The sequence below is a fragment of the Scyliorhinus canicula genome, chromosome 16, assembly GCF_902713615.1.
Source record: "Scyliorhinus canicula chromosome 16, sScyCan1.1, whole genome shotgun sequence".
Taxonomy (NCBI): Eukaryota; Metazoa; Chordata; class Chondrichthyes; order Carcharhiniformes; family Scyliorhinidae; genus Scyliorhinus; species Scyliorhinus canicula.
In genome coordinates, this window is record NC_052161.1 from 101,023,063 (window position 1) to 101,042,450 (window position 19,388).

The 19,388-nt window shown below is 48.1% G+C and overlaps 1 protein-coding gene across 1 annotated transcript; it reads left to right on the forward strand.

Moving 5' to 3' along the window:
- The first annotated feature begins 618 nt into the window (after window positions 1–618).
- On the forward strand, window positions 619–5,257 carry b3gnt7l (UDP-GlcNAc:betaGal beta-1,3-N-acetylglucosaminyltransferase 7, like). Its single transcript, XM_038821924.1, has one exon. It carries the CDS (start codon window positions 1,202–1,204, stop codon window positions 2,495–2,497), a length of 1,296 nt encoding a protein of 431 aa, XP_038677852.1. The 5' UTR covers window positions 619–1,201; the 3' UTR covers window positions 2,498–5,257.
- The last annotated feature ends 14,131 nt before the right edge of the window (window positions 5,258–19,388 follow it).

Consider the following 19,388-nt stretch of genomic DNA (forward strand, 5'->3'; position numbering starts at 1 on the left):
ACCGACCCAAGGAGGGAGTCAGAGCCCCAGTCCAGGCAGTGGCCCATGCCCAAAGCCCCCCCCCCCCCCCCATCCGATCAGCCGGTCTTTAACATCCACCTACCGGCCTCACACTTCTCAAGGGCAACCGGGATGGGCGATAAATGTTGGTCCAGCCAGCGATGCCCACATCCCATCAATTAATTTTTTAAAACTCTATATAATCTACAGTTGCCCTTCATTTTGAAATGTTAAACAGAGCACTGTGCCGAGCAATGTGGATCGGCCAAATTTGGAACTAATCCTTGGTGTTGCAATTTACCATCCAACAGAGGCAAGAATCCGAATCAAGGGACCGGCATCACAACGGTTCTTGGGTCTTGCACAGAACATCCCTGTTAAACAGGTTTTTCACATTAATTCAGGCACTCCCATGACACTTCAAACACAGACTCAGCCAAGCAGCAAAAGTTGCATTTTTTTAAAAACTGGATGTGAGTGATTTCAGCCCTTTTCGATTATTTGAAGGGACTTGCCTGTAATGTTTTAACGTTTCGGGGTTTGGTGACAACGGAAACTTGGCGTCAGTCTTACAGAAACCGAAAGAGAAAGGGTTATTTAGAAACGACACGCATGGCTAGTGAACTGGTTTCAAATGGCCAATTAATTCCCATTGGACCGCCAGATCTGGATTGCGCGATCCGGAACAGTTTCAATGAGGATGGATGACGCTCGTAAAGTCTCCATGAAACGGGCACTGAAGTAGCTGGAGTTGCCAAGTGGGAGGAGGAAGGCGAAGCAAGAAGCCAAGCAGAGGGAGGGAAAAAGAAACGGGAGCTTCGTCTCCTCTCCTGGTCGGGCTGCGGGAACTTGACTCTCCTCCTCTTCTGGCACCGAGCTCAGTCTGATGGTTGAGAGCCCCGAGTGAGCAGCTGCGTGTCCCCAGCTCCACACACTGCAACCCAGGGAGGGAGTCTGAGCCCCCCCCCCCCCCCCCCAATATCCTATCAGCCAGTCTTTCACAGCTACCCACCCGCCCCATAGTCCGGCCGAAGAAACAGGAGGAGAGGGCGGGCGGGAGGGAGCCATGTGCCAGGACTCCGACTCCCCGGGGCCGTGCTGGGCAGCCTCCGCGCTGGGTATCGGGCAGCGCCCGGCCCTCTGAGCCCGCTCAGGGGAGGGAGGGGGAGAAAGGGGTCTCTCTCTCTCCCCATCCCCGACCATGGACTACATCTTCCGCAAGAGGAAACTCCTCAAGACGCTGCTGAGCCTCTCGCTGCTCTTCGCCGCCCTGGCCCTGCTCCAGAAGCTCAAGCCGGGGGACGGGGTGAGCCCGGCCCCGGGCTCCCGGGGGGATGCGGCCGGGGCCGCCGGCAGGAGGCAGCTGGAGGCGGCGGCGAATTGGCTGGAGGCCGAGAACAACTTCTACCGGAGCGCGACTTCTAACGGCAGCAGCAGCAACAACGGGGGTCCGGCCTCGGAGGCGACGGCGGTGGGCCCCGGGGGCCCGGCCAACCTCAGCAGCAGCCCGGCCCCGGCCTGGGAGGTGACGGTGACCAAGTGCAGCCCCAACGGCTCGGTGCGCAGCCTGCCCTGGTTCTCGGGGCTGGACAGCCGCTTCCAGCAGTACGTCCTGTACCGCCACTGCCGCTACTTCCCGCTGCTGCTCAACCACCCGGAGAAATGCGCGGGGCCCGGCCCGCCTCACCTGCTCATGGTCGTCAAGTCGGTGGTCGAGCAGCACGACCGGCGGGCGGCCGTCCGGAAGACCTGGGGCCGCGAGCGCAGCCTGGGCGGCCTCAGCATCAGGACCGTTTTCCTGCTGGGCACGCCGGCCTCCGGCAAGGACCGGAGGAACCTGCAGAAGCTTCTGGAGTACGAGGACCGGCTCTTCGGCGACATCCTGCAGTGGGACTTCATGGACACTTTCTTTAACCTGACCCTCAAGGAGGTGAACTTCCTCAAGTGGTTCGACATCTACTGTCACCGCACGCGCTTCATCTTCAAGGGCGACGACGACGTCTTCGTCAACACGGAGAACCTTCTGGAATTCCTGGCCTCGCAGGGCGAGGGCCCGCGGCGCGAGAGCCTCTTCGCGGGCGACGTCATCTCGCGCGCGCTGCCCATCCGCAACCACCAGAGCAAGTACTTCATCCCCAAGCAGCTGCACGACCAGCCGTACCCGCCCTACGCCGGTGGCGGCGGTTTCCTCATGGCCTCGGCCCTGGTCCGCCGGCTGCTGGCCGCCTCCGAGGACATCGAGCTCTACCCCATCGACGACGTCTACCTGGGCATGTGCCTGCAAAAGGTGGGCGTCGAGCCGCAGGTGCACTACGCCTTCAGGACGTTTGGCATCGTCAAGCGCCGGGTCAGCCCCATGAACAGCGACCCGTGCTTCTACAAGAACCTGCTGGTCATCCACAAGCTCAGCCCCGAGGGGCTGCTCCAGATGTGGGACACCGTCCACAACACCACTCTAGTCTGTGCCAAGAAGGTTTCCTTCAACTTAAACGAGTAAACCTGTCTTCTCTCTTTTGTTTTCACCTACCCCCCCGACTTTGCGCAGTGACTGAATGAACATTTCTTTTTCTTTGTACAATTTTTAAAAAATCCCTAGGTACTTCTGATGGAGTGAATCATTGCATTGGGCCGGTGACATTGCTTGGTGTATTGAAGAGAGACCTTTTCAGTAAGAATAGAACCGATGTTAAGTTTAACTGAGCTAAGGTACTTTATAGAATAGACTTTTAACACTGCTGTATTTTAGCACAAACTACGTTAATCTCTTGCGTATAAAAGTTGCACTCCCCATATGTGTGTCTCCAGATGCTTCAACTAAAGTCTCTCATCCCCCCCCCCCCCCCCCCCCCCACGCCCCCGGTTTGACTATAGTGAAAAGGTTAAGGGGGATACAGGTGCATTTTAAAGAGTTTGGATGGTAACTTGTTTTCTTCTGCTCCTCCTCCCATGAAGGTAGTCTTGCTTGGTACAAGGATGCAATTTATCCTGTGGTAATATATGCAAGTCGATTGTTCATGTTATCATGGTGGACTGTTCAGTAAGTTGGGGCATGACCAAACCCGGCTTTGTCACAACCTGGAGAGTCTGATGGAGATCAAAAGGGGAAGACAGCTCACAGACTTGAGCCAATTTGTAGTGCCCCGTCCCTATATTGCACTGCAGATGGGACCAACTAAAACCAGAACCTGAGGATAGTCTCTCTGAGAGTGGCCTAATTCTGCTCCTATGTCTATGTCTTATGATTCAGTTACCCACTGGGAAAATCACAGGAACCCAGTAATTTCTTTAGAAAAGAAGAAAAATCTGATATAAATACCAGTATGCTAAAAAATGTAATTCACTTCCCTATCCTCCTCCCAGTGGGGAAAAATACAGCGTACTGACATAAGGAAAGAAAGATAAAGCAAAAACAGACCGAATTTGGATAAGCCTATTCTGTGAACTTTTTTTGAGTGACTGCAACAAATTTAGAAAGCTATTATTCGTGAAGTGCTAGTACAAACCCCTCCTTGCCCCCTTCCCTTTCCCCACTAAACAAATTCTAGTGATCTGTGGCATTCGAGTTGATCTCCAGAAGTTAATAAACAGCAGGTCTGAAATGCTTGCCCCTCTGCAGGACATGTTGTGAAATGGGATCTGTGGCTGCCAACCTACTCCAGACTTGATTACATCCTTGTTCCAATGTTGAAGTTGTTGCAAGGGATGACTGATGCACATAGACTCGATACGGGGAATCTGGGAAATCCAGAGCAGTACTTTGATGCTTAATTTCAGAAGTGGTTGCTTTCAGCCAAAGGAACTTGGTGCAGCAATCTGACACATGACAGAAAATACTGGACAATCTCAGCATGTCTGACAGCATCTGTTTAGAGAGAAGGGGGCTAACGTTTCAAGGCTGGATGACTCATTCAGACTCACAACATTAGCTCTCTTCTCCACAGATGCTGTCAGATATTTTTTTATACATGTAGAGTACCCATTTTTTTTTTTACAATTTTAAAGAGTAATTTAGTGTGGCCAATTCACCTACCCTGCACATCTTTTGGGTTGTTGGGGTGAGACCTATGCAGACTGGGATACAGATGCTATTGGACCTGCTGAGATCGTCCAGTATTTTCTGTTTTTGTTTCAGATTCCAACATCCGCAGTAATTTGCTTTTATAATCTGTCATTTGATGCTGGTTTGGGCTCCATTACCAGTAGACATTCTCAGCATTGAGAGCACTGGTTGGTGGTGAAGCTGCCAAGATTTTCTGATGAATGATAGAACTGGCCATGTGATTTCCACAAGAAGTGATGTTGTCTGGTGGAATGAAGGGACAGTACTGGGCTTCACCTTTATTGTACTGCTGCTGTACAACCCCAAACACTCTAGATCTACATATATCTTGATCATGTTTACAGTATGATGGAATAATAGGAAAATATTAGGTGAGAAAATGAAGTAATTTCCTCTTTGTGTACTTTTAACCATTGTTAAGACAACTTTAGTTTATGAACTGTCAAATCAATCTCCAGTTTGGATGTTTGAACTTGGAAACCAGCCTTATCTTTTAATTCTAAGTAGTATCATTGACAATGTACAAAATATCCTTCCAGATATTAATATATTCAATTAAAAGTTAAGATGTGAAATACCTGAGAGGTTAACATTGTATAAAATGTCCCTCTCACCTGATTTAGTCAGGGCCACCAATTTCTGCCTAACTTGCTTCAGATGCTGCTCGGTGGTCCTGATGAAGGAGCCACGGAATTGCTGAGGTGCATGGGAATGAATATTCTTACTGCCTCCCTCCCTCCTTGTCACTGTCTCTTGTCTCCACCTAAAGAAAACTGCCTTTTATGAAGCACTTATTGTGAGGGAATGAGCTGGAATGTTGGTGTTGGGATTTAACCCCATGACCTCCAGCCTAAAGTTGAAGCACTGCCTGAAAGGCTAGTCTCTTCAAAATGGCAACATCTATGAGGGAGGGAGTTGGAAAGTATATGCATCAGTGGCTGGTGTGTGCTCTATAGAAAAGTGTCCCCTACCTAGTTATGTCTCTTTTTTTTTTAAGAGTCTTAATATTTAAAACCAATTGTGTCTTATGAAATCCACATTTTTGTCAAAAAATGAAAATTTGTATGTAATTTTTCGTTTGGTAAAAGTTAACTTTGATACTAGAAATGGTTTGACAATTTTGCCAAAATTATCAAATTGAACATGTACATTGAAATGTAACTAATAAAATTAATGTCTAAAATCGTTTTTTTAAAACATTGTTGTATTTCTGTGGTGTACTGACTTTACATAGATACATAGAACATACAGTGCTGAAGGAGAACATACAGTGCAGACGGAGGCCATTCGGCCCATCGAGTCTACACCGACCCACTTAAGCCCTCACTTCCACCCTATCCCCGTAACCCAATAACCCCCCCCCCTAATCTTTTTGGTCACTAAGGGCAATTTATCATGGCCAATCCACCTAACCTGCACTTCTTTGGACTGTGGGAAGAAACCGGAACACCCGGAGGAAACCCATGCAGACACTGGGAGAACGTGCAGACTCCACACAGTGACCCAGCGGGGAATCGAACCTGGGACCCTGGCGCTGTGAAGCCACAGTGCTATCCACTTGTGCTACCGTGCTGTTGTTTTCTGTATTGATCTTGTGAAATGATTAAATACCACAAAACAGTAGTCTGCATAATGCTCTTAAGTATGTATAACAACAATATATATTTTTTTTTAATATGGATATGGACAACCTTATTTAGATCAATTACACAATTATTTGTTCTCTGAACTGAATCTCTTGGTTTCTATGTGGCATTTTTGCAACAGATGTGTAATGTCCCTCTGGTGATTAACTTTGTGATAATTGGTGCAGGGGGCACTTGCTTGCCATTTGGTACATTTTTTTAAATCCTACAGTTCCTGGTCAGAGGAGTTGTGATAGGCCAAGTGGGATGGAAAACAATTGGCTTATGGAATGTTCTTCAGTGACTCGTCCTGCTGTGGGAGGTGTAGATGGGACAGAACAAGAGAGACGTGTTCTCGTAATTCACTTGCTGGGACATTGGCAAAGGCTTTGACAGGCTGGCTGCTGGCCCACCCATTCCGCGGTGGATAATGCCTGGTAGAGAGACCTCAGACGACTTAGGAAAAATAAAACTCTGGTAAATAAATACAGAGCAAGCTGATCTTGGTCTGTGTGCTGCCCTGACTGTGGTATCTCCTAAAATGTTACATTCTGAGACCTGTCTGGTTCTGCTATTGGCATCACTCCAGCTGTTACACGTGATGGTCTGTCTGTATCTGTAATCAAGTATATAAATCAAGCTTTAGTTAAAAATAGAGATTTCAGTGCAGTTAATGAAGGAAAATAGCACTGGGACTGCAGCGCTGAGGACCCGGGTTCGAATCCTGGCTCTGGGTCACTGTCCGTGTGGACATTCTCCCCATGTCTGCGTGGGTTTCGCCCCCACAATCCAAAGATGTGCAGTTAGGTGGATTGGCCATGCTAAATTGCCCCTTAATTGGAAAAAAAAATAATGGGTACTCTAAATTTATTTTTTTTAAATGAGGGAAGGCAAAATACTAAATTTTGTTTAGTCTTTGCCTGTGCCACTGACTAATTGCACATAAGACGTGGATTAAAGTCTGAAATTCCTATTCAAGAAAGACTTGCATTATCATTCAAGACCAAACAATCCCAGGATTGTTTTGAAGCGTAATCACTCCAGCACAGGAAAAGCAGCAGACAATTTCACACAGTGCAAACCGCAGGGTGATGGTGACTGTATCAGTCGGAGGATAGATAGGGTAGAACTCCCTCTGCTCTTCAAGGTAGTGCCGTATTATCTTTATCCCTGTCTTGAGAGGACAGACAGAACCTGGAGTTAGTTTTGCATCTGCAAATTGCCAATGCCTGACAATGCAGCACTTAGTAATGCATGGGAGTGTTATAGCCTCTACTTCTTTGTGCAGTAGTCCCTACGGTGGGACTTAAATTCCCTAATGGATGTCCCATTGCCTGGCAGGCTGCCCTGATGAGAGACCATGTTTTTTTTTAATCTTTAAAACTCCCCTACTCCTTTTCGGTCCATGCTTTAATGACCAGTGCATGGAATGGTGCCAATACCCACTACTATAACCTTGGTTACAATTTCCCAAATCTACGGCATTGGATAAGTGTGATCGATAATTCATGCAATTTATCTTTCAATATTGATTTGTATCATAATCTATCTCCTTATTGAGCATGGTGTTTGGCTACAATCAGCAATGCTCAGCAGCTGCTTTCAGAGTAACAAAGACAAGCTAAATAAAACATCACCCACAAAGCTAAGGACATCCTGAAATCAGTTTTCTCAGCTGTCAGGATAGTTTTGTATAGCATGTCGAATGAGTCTGGAGGGATTATAGCCTGGATCCCGAGAAAAGCATCCGTTCTTTATTTTCTTAGAATAGAAATTGTAGGGGCTGCACGGTGGCGCAGTGGTTAGCACTGCTGCCTCACGGCACTGAGGTCCCAGGTTCGATCCCAGCTCTGGCTCACTGTCCGTGTGGAGTTTGCACATTCTCCCCGTGTTTGCGTGGGCTTCGCCCCCACAACACAAAGATGTGCAGGCTAGGTGGATTGGCCACACTAAATTGCCCCTTAATTGGAAAAATGAATTGGGTACTCTAAATTATTAAAAAAGAAAAAAAAAATAGAAATTGTAGTATAGCATTTTCTGCTCTGTTTTCTAAGCAATGATTTGAGAAAATTATTTACAATTGAATCTCAATGATTTTATCAATTTATATTTGTTTTTCAAGTACTTAAGAAACTAGTGGTACAAGAGAATCTGTTTTCCCATTCCCAAACATAAGAAGACTAAGCCATTAATCAGTGTATATTTTTTGGACTAGTTTGACATGGCATGAAAACTGCACTCTCTGGTTCAAAAACCATGAAATACCGTGATTTTTCCTCACTGGTCCAAAAGTGCCTCCTGTCCCACATGACAAAAAAAATGGCTACTTCCTTATGGTCTGATGAGTTAATGTGCTTAATTATCTTTTTAGTACCTGCTTTAAAAAAAATCAATGAATTTGGGAAGGGTCCAAAATGTGTGAATGAGCTTATTTTTCTGTGCCTGGACCTTGCTATTACACGGAAGGATGTGGATTTGTGTCCAGGGAGACATATACGTTGAAATACTTTTTACAATCCTTTTAACAGAGACGTCCACCTGGGAAGGTCATTCTGGGGGTGGTGAGGATGTTGGGTACACTCAAAAGAACATAATCCTGGGGGATGGGACAATTTGGCGCGGCCGTTTTGGCGCGGCCGTTTGGACGCAGCTGTTTGGGCGCCATGGGACAATTGGGCGCAGCCAATTTGGCGCGGCCGTTTGGGCGCAGACGACAGAAATTCTTTTAGTTTTTGTGGCTAGTAACTTGTTGCAAATTGTTGCAAGTAAATTTAAAAACCTTAAATTAGTTCATTTAGTTTAGTTCATTTGGTGATTATGAGCAAGGCTCCTCAAGTACTCAAATTTTCAAATTTAAGAACACTTTCATGTATTCTTTTATCTTTATTGTAAATTAAAAACCTTAAATTAGTTCATTTAGTTAAAAACCTTAAATTAGTTCATTTAGTTAAAAACTAAAGTTAAAAAACCTTTAGTTTAGTTCATTTGGTAATTATGAGCAAGGCTCCTCAAGTACTCGATAGCATCCATGTTTTCAAATTTAAGAACAGTTTCATGTATTCTTTTATCTGCATCTCTATACTTTTTTAGTTTTTGTGGCGGTTCATGGCCGGCTAGTAACCTTTCATAATATGCATCTCTACCTTTCTGTACTTTACGCAGGCCATCAATTAGTTTCCATATGGTGGGATGATGCATGCCAAGTTCATATTTCAATCGACGGTGGGCTGCCTCCGCATTATTGTTTGTGCGGTCTTCCCCGTTTAATGTTCTCTGATAAAGGTTCCAAATCTCAGGGCGAAATAAAGGTGTTCGTCTACCATTTCCTCGTCTGTTCAGACGACCAACATATGTATCTTCAAACCAGTTGAGTACATCTTGAAGTTCTTGCGGCAGTTGGGTCGCTAAAGCATCCAGATATTCATCGATTTTGTTCAAAGGTGCAATGGCAATAATCATTTTAGCTTTTAACGCGAAATCTGGATCAGTGTTATACAAACTACGGAACCCCATACTAGCTAGATGTTTTTGCATATTTTGAGCTAAATGAAAAAATCATCCTTTTATTTGAACATCAGGGAATATGTCTTTCATAGCACTGTGCGCAGCTTGTTCATAATCACAGACGATTGAACTGGGTTTCAAGTTGGGTTCGATTTCTTTCAATAATGCGAACATTCTCGTATATGTGGTGCGTTGCTTGTTGGGCAAAAGAGCATAAACCGTAGGAGTAACTCCTCCGTGTTTTTTTACCATAATTACATATATCTGAGATATATGTTTGCAGCTTTAGTATGGAGACGTGCTTTGCACCGGTTTTTTTGCTCACAACGCCAAAATTTCACTTCGCTGTCACCTTTGCTTGTTTTGTCAAAGACGTAAAGGAATCCGTTATGAACAAATTTTTCTTTGCCACGTTTCGTTGATACTGCCTCAGCCATCATATGGGTATGCGAATTGGTTTAGTTACAAAATATATAAAAAGATGGTGATAGAACGCACCAGCACCCAACTCAACGCACCCGCACCAGCAGCCAACTCAACTGAGGCTAATTCACAAATAAAGAAATGTTATTTTGGTGCCAAAACGTCAATAATGCCAATATATAACGCCAATATATAAACAGATGGTGATAGAACGCACCAGCACCCAACTCAACGCACCCGCACCAGCAGCCAACTCACCTGAGGCTAATTCACAAATAAAGAAATGTTATTTTGGCGCCAAAACGTCCGGCGCCAAAACGGCCGCGCCCAAATGGCTGCGCCAAAACGTACCTAACCCATAATCCTGATAGCTATTGTGGATTATTATAAATAATATTTGATATAAATTGCTGCATTTTGTTTCATAGTGCCCACTCGAGTAATCAAATCAACAACATTTCTGAAGGATTATAAGCTGCCCGACCCAATTTTCCACTCTTTCCCAGGGTGGAAGGGTCAGTCACCAGGGGACATAGGTTTAAAGTCCGTGGGGCAAAGTTTAGAGCAGATGTGTGAGGCAGGTTTTTTATGCAGAGGGTGGTGAGTGCCTGAAACGCGTAGCCAGGGGAGGTTGCGGAAGCAGATACACTAACGGGGTTGAAAAGGCGTCTTGACAAACACATGGATAGAATTGGTATGAATGGATATGGCACAAAGAAGTGCTGAGGGTTTTGACAAAGGTTGGTATCATGACCGGTACAGGCTTGGAGGGCCGAAGGGCCTGTTCCTGAGCTGTATTGTTCTTTTTACGTGTTCTTTGTTCTAAGCTTTCTGGGACAAATCTATAGTTATCAAAATCATAGCCTTCATATATATGCCCTCTATACCAAAGTGTTGCCAGCACTGATTGCACATCCTCAGTTTAGAAACTACCATTGGATTTGATGAGTATCTATTTGGCAAGAATGGCAGAGGTACCGATGCCAGTGCCCTCAAAATAGTCCCCTAACATGAGGCCATTGCCTTCCCTGGACCTGCCACATCACCCACACCCGACCCATCATAAACTCTGTCCCACCCTCCACATCTCCCCCAAGCCCAGAACAAATAACTCACAACATTTAAAAGAGAACAGGAAGGAGAATAATAGAAAAAGGGGAAATGAGAAATACAAATAAACAAAAGCCAAACTATCAACAATGTGAACAACACAATTCAAACCCAGTCAAACATATTTACAAACTCCCGATCCCCTGTGATGCGACCATCAATTCAACCAGAGACACGAGTTGGAGTAAACTGTGGCTTTAATCGGCTTACAACTGAGCCTGCCTGCGACTGTGCTGAACTGGAGGCGGACTCGCAGGACCGCAGCACTTATACTTCCGGAAGGTGGCGGAGCCCTGTACATGCTCCTCATCTCCCCCTGTGGGCAGAGCCACGCAACGGCTCACAGATGGAGCCCACAGTGACACAGTAATGGACAGTGTGAATTATAATGGTTTCACATTCACCACATTCACCCCCTGTTAAAAAATCAAGTCTGGCGGGGTTGACGGGTCTACAAGATCAGGCGGTCTGGCGCCCGAATCGTGTGTTGCGACCGACGAAGCACTGGTGTTGCAGCCGTTTCGGATGGCTGTGGAAGGATGTTCGGTGCGGGTCCGGGGATGGTTCTTCCTGACCTTCATTCCTGCGAACCAGTGTGTCGGGTGGAAGGGAGCGCGGGAAGCAAATAAGTGCAGGGGCGCAGGGCATGGGAAGTCAGATGGGGTGTAGTGTGGGAGGTACATCAGTGGTAGGGGTAGTAGAGCCTGCAGGTGCCAGGTCCCGAAGGAAAGGGTGTCCAGTCGGCCATCGGGGTGTTCAACAAACGCGTAGTGGGGTTCGAGTGCAGGAGTTGGACCCTCACTACCAGGGGGTCGGTCTTATGAAATGAAAATTGCTTATTGTCACGAGTAGGCTTCAAATGAAGTTACTGTGAAAAGCCCCTAGTCGCCACATTCCGGCGCCTGTTCGGGGAGGCTGTTACGGGAATCGAACCGTGCTGCTGGCTTGCCTTGGTCTGCTTTCAAAGCCAGCGATTAGCCCTGTGAGCTAAACAGCCCCTATGTGTCCGAACGTGTTTTAGGAGGAGGACAGGGCCCGGTGTCCTCAACCAGGGTGGAAGCTAGACCCCCGTAGTAGTTCCCCTAGGGAAGGCAAATAGGCGATCATGAGGAGTCTGATTCGTGGCCGTACAAAGGAGGGACCTAATAGCATGGAGCGCATCGGGGAGGACCTCCTGCCAGTAGGAGGTCGGGAGATTCCTGGACAGTAGGACGGTCTTCCAGACCGTCGCGTTCTCCCTGTCCACCTTCTTGTTCTCCCTGGGGTTATAGCTGGTAGTCCTGCTCGAGGCGATGCCCTTACTGAGCAGGTACTGACGCAGTTCGTTGCTCATGAAGGATAAACCCCTGTCACTGTGGACATAGTTGAGGAAACCGAACAGGGTGAAGACACTGTGCAGGGCTCTGATAACTGTTTGGGAGGTCATATCGGGCCATGGGATGGCAAACGGGAGAATTCATCTATAACATTGAGGAAATAAATGTTGCGATTAGTTGAAGGGAGGGGCCCTTTGAAATCGATGCTCAGGTGTTCAAAAGGCCGGGATGCCTTTACCAGGTGGGCCTTGTCTGGTCTATAGAAGTGCGGTTTACACTCCGCGCAGATAGAGCAATTCCTGGTGACGGCTTTAACTTCCTCAGTCGAGAAGGGCAGGTTGCGGGCCTTGATGTAATGGGGGAGCCGGGTGACCCCCGGATGGCGGAGGTCATTGTCGATCGCCTGAAGACGGTCCTCTTGCGCACTGGCGCATGTGCTGCGGCACAGGGCATCTGGGGGCTCATTGAGCTTCCCAGGACGATATACGATATCGTAATTGTAGGTGGAGAGTTCGATCCTTCACCTCAAGATCTTGTCATTTTTGATCTTACCCCGCTGCCAATTGTCAAACATGAAGGCAACCAATCTTTGGTCGGTGATGAGGGTAAACCTCCTACCTGCGAGGTAGTGCCTCCAGTGCCGCACGGCTGCCACAATGGCTTGAGCTTCTTTTTCGACTGAGGAGTGTCGAAGTTCAGAAGAGGATAGGGTTCGGGAAAAGAACGCTACTGGCCTGCCTGCCTGGTTCAGAATGGCAGTGAGAGCAACCTCTGAGGCGTCGCTCTCCACCTGGAAAGGGACAGACTCGTCTACCGCACTCATGGCGGCCTTAGCGATGTCCGCCTTAATACAGTCGAAGGCCTGGCGAGCCTCAGCTGACAGTGGGAAGAAGGTGGCCTTAAATAGTGGGCGGGCTTTGTCTGCATACTGGGGGACCCACTGGGCATAGTACGAAAAAAATCCGAGGCACCTCTTGAGGGCCTTGGGACAGTGAGGGAGAGGGAGTTGTACGGTCAGGGTCGGATCCTAGGACTCCGTTTTCCACGACGTAGCCGAGGGTGGCTAGCCTGGTGTGGAAAATGCATTTCCCCTTATTATAGGTGAGGTTGAGCTTTTGGGCGGTCTGGAAAAATCAGTGGAGATTAGCGTTGTGGTCCTCCTGATCATAGCCGTAGATGGTGACATTATCCAAGTACGGGAAAGTGGCCCGCAGCCCGTACTGGTCCACCATTCGGTCCATTGCTCTTTGGAACACCAAAATCCCGTTTGTGACGCCAAAGGGGACCTGGAGGAAATGGAAGAGGCGGCCGTCTGCCTCAAACGCGTGTAGTGGCGGTCCTCCGGGCAGATTGGGAGCTGATGGTATGTGGACTTCAGATCCACGTTGGAGAACACGTGGTATTGTGCGAGCTGGTTTACCATGTCCGCAATCCGGGGGAGGGAGTACGCATCAAGGTGCGTGAACCCGGTTAATGGTCTGGCTGTAATCAACCACCATCCGGAGCTTTTCCCTGGTTTTGACAACCTCCACCTGAGTTCTCCAGGGGCTGTTACTGGCCTCTATGACTCCTATGACTCTAGGCACCGGACTGCAGATCTGATGAACACCCTGCCCTGCAGACTATACCTTCTGCTACGAGTGGCCACTGGCTTGCAGTTGGCGGTGAGGTTAGAGAATAGTGAGGGGGGGTCGACTTTTAGGGTTGCTAGGCTGCATATAGTGAGTGGGGGCAGGGGCCCGCCGAAGCTGAGTGTGAGGCTCCTGAGGTTACATTGGAAATCCAGTCTTAGGAGGAGCGGGGCGCAGAGGTCTGGGAGCACGTACAATTTGAAATTCGTATAATTGGCGCTCTGTATCGTTAGAGTCGCTGAGGTGCGCCCTTGTATTTGGACTGAGTGCGACCCCGAAGTGAGAGAGATTGTTTGCCGCGGTGGGAATACCGGGAGCGAACAGCGCCTTAACAAGTCCGGCTGAACGAAGCTCTCGGTGCTCCCGGAGTCGAAGAGGCGCGGTGTCTCATGGCTGTTGATCCGGACGGCCATCATTTTTTTTTTTTTTTTTATAAATTTAGATTACCCAATTATTTTATCCAATTAAGGGGCAATTTAGCGTGGCCAATCCACCTACTCTGCACATTTTTGGGTTGTGGGGGCGAAACCCACGCAGACACGGGGAGAATATGCAAACTCCACACAGACAGTGACCCAGAGCCGGGATCGAACCTGGGACCTCAGCGCCGTGAGGCGGTTGTGCTAACCACTAGGCCACCGTGCTGCCCTTCGGACGGCCATCATGGAGCTTTTGAGGTGCTTGGGCAGCGACTGGTCCAAAGTGATGGCACTGAGTTGAGGGTAGACGGCGGCGTGGTCGGCGATGCTGGAGTGGCCCCGCGATGACTGTTCGAGTTGAGTAGCGGGTGATGGCCAAGATGGCACCCCCCGTGATCGCACGTGGCGGGCTGCGAGGAAAATGATGTCCAAGATGGCAGCCCCCATGGATCGCACATAGCCGGCCGCGTGGGGGAGGATGGCCAAGCTGGCAGCCCCCGTGAGTTGCACATGTTGTGCAGAGGCGGAGTCAGCAGACACGCTGCCACGTTACGGGGTCTGAGAGTCGGGGGAGCGAGTGTTCGAGCTGGGGTTCGAGTTTTTGGATTTGGCCAGGCAGACCTTAGCGAAGTGCCCTTTTTGCCAGCAGCTGCTGCAGGTCGCGTTGCGGGCTGGGCATTGATGTCGGGGGTGTTGGGGCTGGCCGCAAAAATGGCATGATAGTCTTCCGTGGTGGGTGGGTGGCCATGCGGCGCAGGGCTGGGGCAGCCTTTGGTCGGAGGTCCACGATGGGGTCGCGTGATGGGCCGGGAACGCAGTTAGGCTTTGGAAAGTGACCTCTAATGAGGTCGCCCATTTTACCGTGTCCTCCAGGTCCTGGGCCCCTTTCTCAAGAAGACGCTGCCGCATATAATTTGATCGGACCCCTGCAACGTACACATGTCGGACGGCAAGTTCCATGTGCTGAGATGCTGTCATGGCCTGGAAGTTACAGTCGCGTGCTAGGGCTTTGAGGTCACGCAGATAGTCATCTAGCGACTCCCCAGGGTGCTGGCGACGAGTTGTGAAGATGTGTCGCGCGTAGACTTCGTTCACGGGCCGCACGTACAGGCGGTCAAGCATCACGAGGGCCTCGGTGTAAGAGTCAGCTTCATTAAGTTGAGTAGAAATACGATGGCTCACCCGTGCATGGAGAAGACTTAGTTTCTGTTCATCTGTAACAGAGGAGGTTGTCAACGCAGCCAGGTAGGCCTTGAAGCACTGACGCCAATGAAAAAAAATTTCCTTTGCCTCTGCAGCCAGTGGATCGAGTTCTAGTCGGTCAGGTTTGAGGGCTGATTCCATAGTGGTACTTTAAGCCGATTAAATTGATGTGACCATCAATTCAACCAGAGACACGAGTTGGAGTAAACTGTGGCTTTAATCGGCTTACGACTGAGCCTGCCTGCGACTGTGCTGAACTGGAGGCGGACTCGCAAGACCGCAGCACTTATACTTCCTGAAGGGGGCAGAACCAAGGGCAGAGCCCTGTACACGCTCCTCATCGGCCCTTGTGGGCAGAGCCGCGCAACGGCTCACCGATGGAGCCCACAGGGACACAGTAATGTACAGTGTGAATTATAGTGGTTACACATTCATCACACCCTGGTCACGTTTTCTCTGGAGTAGCCATACCATGCTCCTGATTCTGAAACGTGATCCATAAAAAAAAAGCCGGATACAGACCCGAATTTCACCCCTTCTCTATGTAGGATCGCATTGACTCTGTTGAATCCAGCCCGACGCTTAGCTAGTTCCATGCCCCAATCAGGGTATACTCTGATCACGTTCCCTTCACTTTTACTCTTCTTCATCTGTCTGGCCCATCTCAAGATTTTCTCCTTGCCCAGGAAACGTCGCTGGCACACTACCTTCACCCTTGGCTCCTCGCCCGTCTTTGGCTTCCTTCTCAGCGCTCCATGCACACGGTCGACATCGAGGGTACGGTAGATGGCTCTTTTCCCCCATCAATTTCTCCAACATCTGTACTACATATTCTGTGGCTTGCGAACCCTCGATCCCCTCCGGCAGACCCATTATGCAAAGGTTTTGGCGATGCTCACGATTTTCAAGCTCGTCCACCTTCTCCCGCAACCTCTTGTGGCTTTCGGCATCAGTGTAAGTTCTGCTTCTAACTAGGCCAGCAGGTTCTTGTAGTTGTTGTGTTTGGTGTGCAAAGTCCAGCAAGGAATCTCCCAAATAACTTGTGACTTGTCCAAACCAGGATCTTTATTAAATCACATGTGGTAAGGTAGCAATTTGATGCAAAGCAAGTTATCATGGAGTTTCTTTGTCCTCCCCTGGAGCTACCCCTAGGCACCACTGTCCTCTTGTACGTCTTATAACCATCTGCAGATCACTGGATGTGCCCCCACTTATATCTGAGTGCCTTGTCACATGACCCCTGTCTCAAGACCGTTGGAGGTCGCACCACCAGCCATCCACAGTATTTCTTACAGATATATCACCACATCCCCCTTCCTCAGAAAACATTAATGTTTCTTTACAACCATTACTATTTTAACTTTCTACATTTGTGATATGTTTAAACAATGTGAACAAGTTTAACTAGGGTGTCCATAAACATGATATGCCTGGTCAGTGTCCGTCTCTTTCTCGCAGGTCATTGTGCCACCATCACAGGGTCACCCCTGTGATCACTTGGGCAATTGCTAGCCTTTTCGAAGACTGGTTTGAGTGCTGGCCTCTTGCTTCTTCTCTTTACTCTGTGTCTTTGGAAGGCCTGCATCCATGATTGCCACAAGCCGCTTTCTTTTGCGTTTCTTGCCACAACTTAGTTTGCTGCTTCTCAGTGTGCCTACTGGTTCTATTGCCTCTGGTATATCAGTCATGACCTCACCTTTTTTACTTTTGTCAGTGGGATGAGCTAGCTCTCCCAATCTTCGCCTCTTTCTCCTCCTTGTTTTAACAATTGGTTTGCTAATTCTTTTGTGTTTATGTTGAGACTTGGCATCCTCTGGTTCGGTGCTGGTCTGCATCCTGTGCTCGGAGATATGCGGAATCTCAGGTGGATCCTGAGGTGCCGACACATTATCACTGAGTTGTGTGACCACGCCCAGTTCTGTGGCCTCAACAGGATGTTGGAGCACCTCAGTTTCTGGTTAAATCTACGGCAGCAGGTGCCGCCCCTTCTTGGCTCAGTGCAGCATTGCACAATTGCTCCTTTTCACTCGAGATAACTATGCTGACACTCTCTGGTCATGATGATCCAACGCCTGGATCATCATGGTCTTGTTCGATAATGTATGATTGATCCATTGAGCTGCCTAGCGAGATAGTCATCAGGTCCTTCGCTGTTTTACTCTCGGAGTTGTCAATCTCTTCAACATCAGAGTAGCCATCATATTCATCATCGACGTCTTCCCACTCATCCTCGAGGATCTCCACTGCTTCACACTCGGAGTCGTCAATCTGTTCAACATCAGAGTTGCCATCATCGTATGCATCATCAATGTCTTCCTATTCTTCCTCAGTATCCTAGATGATCAGGGAGTCGATTACCAAAATCATTTCAGTGGCCTGAAATGATTCACCAAGTACGTCTGGAGTAAACTTCTCTTAAGATTGGGACGATGTTGTCTGTTTCTAGCTTGTTCAGTGGCTGGTCCTCCGTGATATCAGCAACTTCAATTTCAGTTTTTATTTTGGAGTGCGCCATCTCAGAGCTTCTGCTCTTCTCAGTGTTCAGCGCGGTCTGGGCAACCCCCGTGACCCTCAACATTCCTTCCAGACCACCGGAGTAGCGTTTCTTGGGTCTTCTCATTAAGCCCGTCCTTGCTCCTGCGAAGATGATCTATGAGCAATTCATACTGGTCTTCGTCTGTCTCACCTTCCACGCCATTGCTTTCTGCATCCTCTTCGAAGTCTCAAACATACATTCATAGTACTCATCATTGGATTCAGCATCGTCCGCAATGATTTCATCTGTAAAATACAACATTGCATACGGAATTATGTGTTCAATCAGGAGGCCGCCAAGTTCAAAGTCAGCATTGAGTTTGGCTGCCGAACTTTCCCTTAACATTCCCTTAACATTCCACGCTTTAGACCTTCAGGAGGACTGAAGAAATTAAAGAATGATTCATTTGGTACAGTTTTCGTAATTGTTCTGCCAGTGCTTTGACCTTTCTGCTTCAGTTTAGTTTGAATTGCTTTCAACGTTACATCTTTATCCTCCCTCCAGATGATCTTACAGCCTGTGCACCCCATGATTTCTGGTTCAAGCACAAAACAGCACTGGAACAGGCCCTTCGGCCCTCCAAGCCTGGACCTGTCATGATAACAACCTTTGCCAAAATCCTCAGCACTTCCATGTGCCTTATCCCTCTATACCCATCCTATTCATGTGTTTGTAAAGATGCCTTTTGAATGCCGTTAGTGTATCTGCTTCCACAACCTCCCCTGGCTACGCGTTCCAGGCACTCACCAGCCTCTGTGTAAAAAAACCTGCCTCGCACATCTCCTCTAAACTTTGCCCCCTGGTGACTGACCCCTCCACCCTGGGAAAGAGTGCCTGCCCATCCACTCTATCCATGCCCCTCATAATCTTGTAGACCTTTATCAGGTCACCCCTCAACCTCTGTCTTTCTAATGAAAACAGTCCGAGTCTATACAGCCTCTTTGCATAGCTAACATCCTCTAGACCAGGCAACATCCTTGTAAACCTCCTCTGCACCCTCTCCAAAGCCTCCACGTTCTGTAGCAGTTTTTATACTCTTTGTCCCGTCCAATGAAGTCAAGCATTCCATATGCTTTCTTGACTACCTTGTCCACTTGTGTTGCCACCTTCAAAGATCTGTGGACCTGCACGTCCAGATCTCTCTGACTTTCTAACTTCCATTTACGGTATATTTCCCCTCTATGGTCATCAAAGAATGATTCAAGCAGCTGCGACTCCAGAGTGAAACTCCACGGCATCTCATGCTCTGACCATTTAATATTCACATCTTGTAGATGCTTTAATACGGGCTAGTCATGCACAGTGGATTTTCATTTGGTGTTGATGGTTTCCAAAGAGTTCTTACTAGCTTCAGTCTTTTTTGAAATTGTGCCTTCATCTATTTTGTTCGGATTCTTCTGGTCCGTGGTTGCAATGAGATCACTGAAGCACTTATTTCTGAAGAAAGTATTTATCTCTGAAGAAAATGCCGAAGAAAGTATCTATCTCATCAACCACATTTACTGATCTTATACTGTATGCTCCATTGAAGGACTCGCAAAACACCGTTTTGCAAAATGCC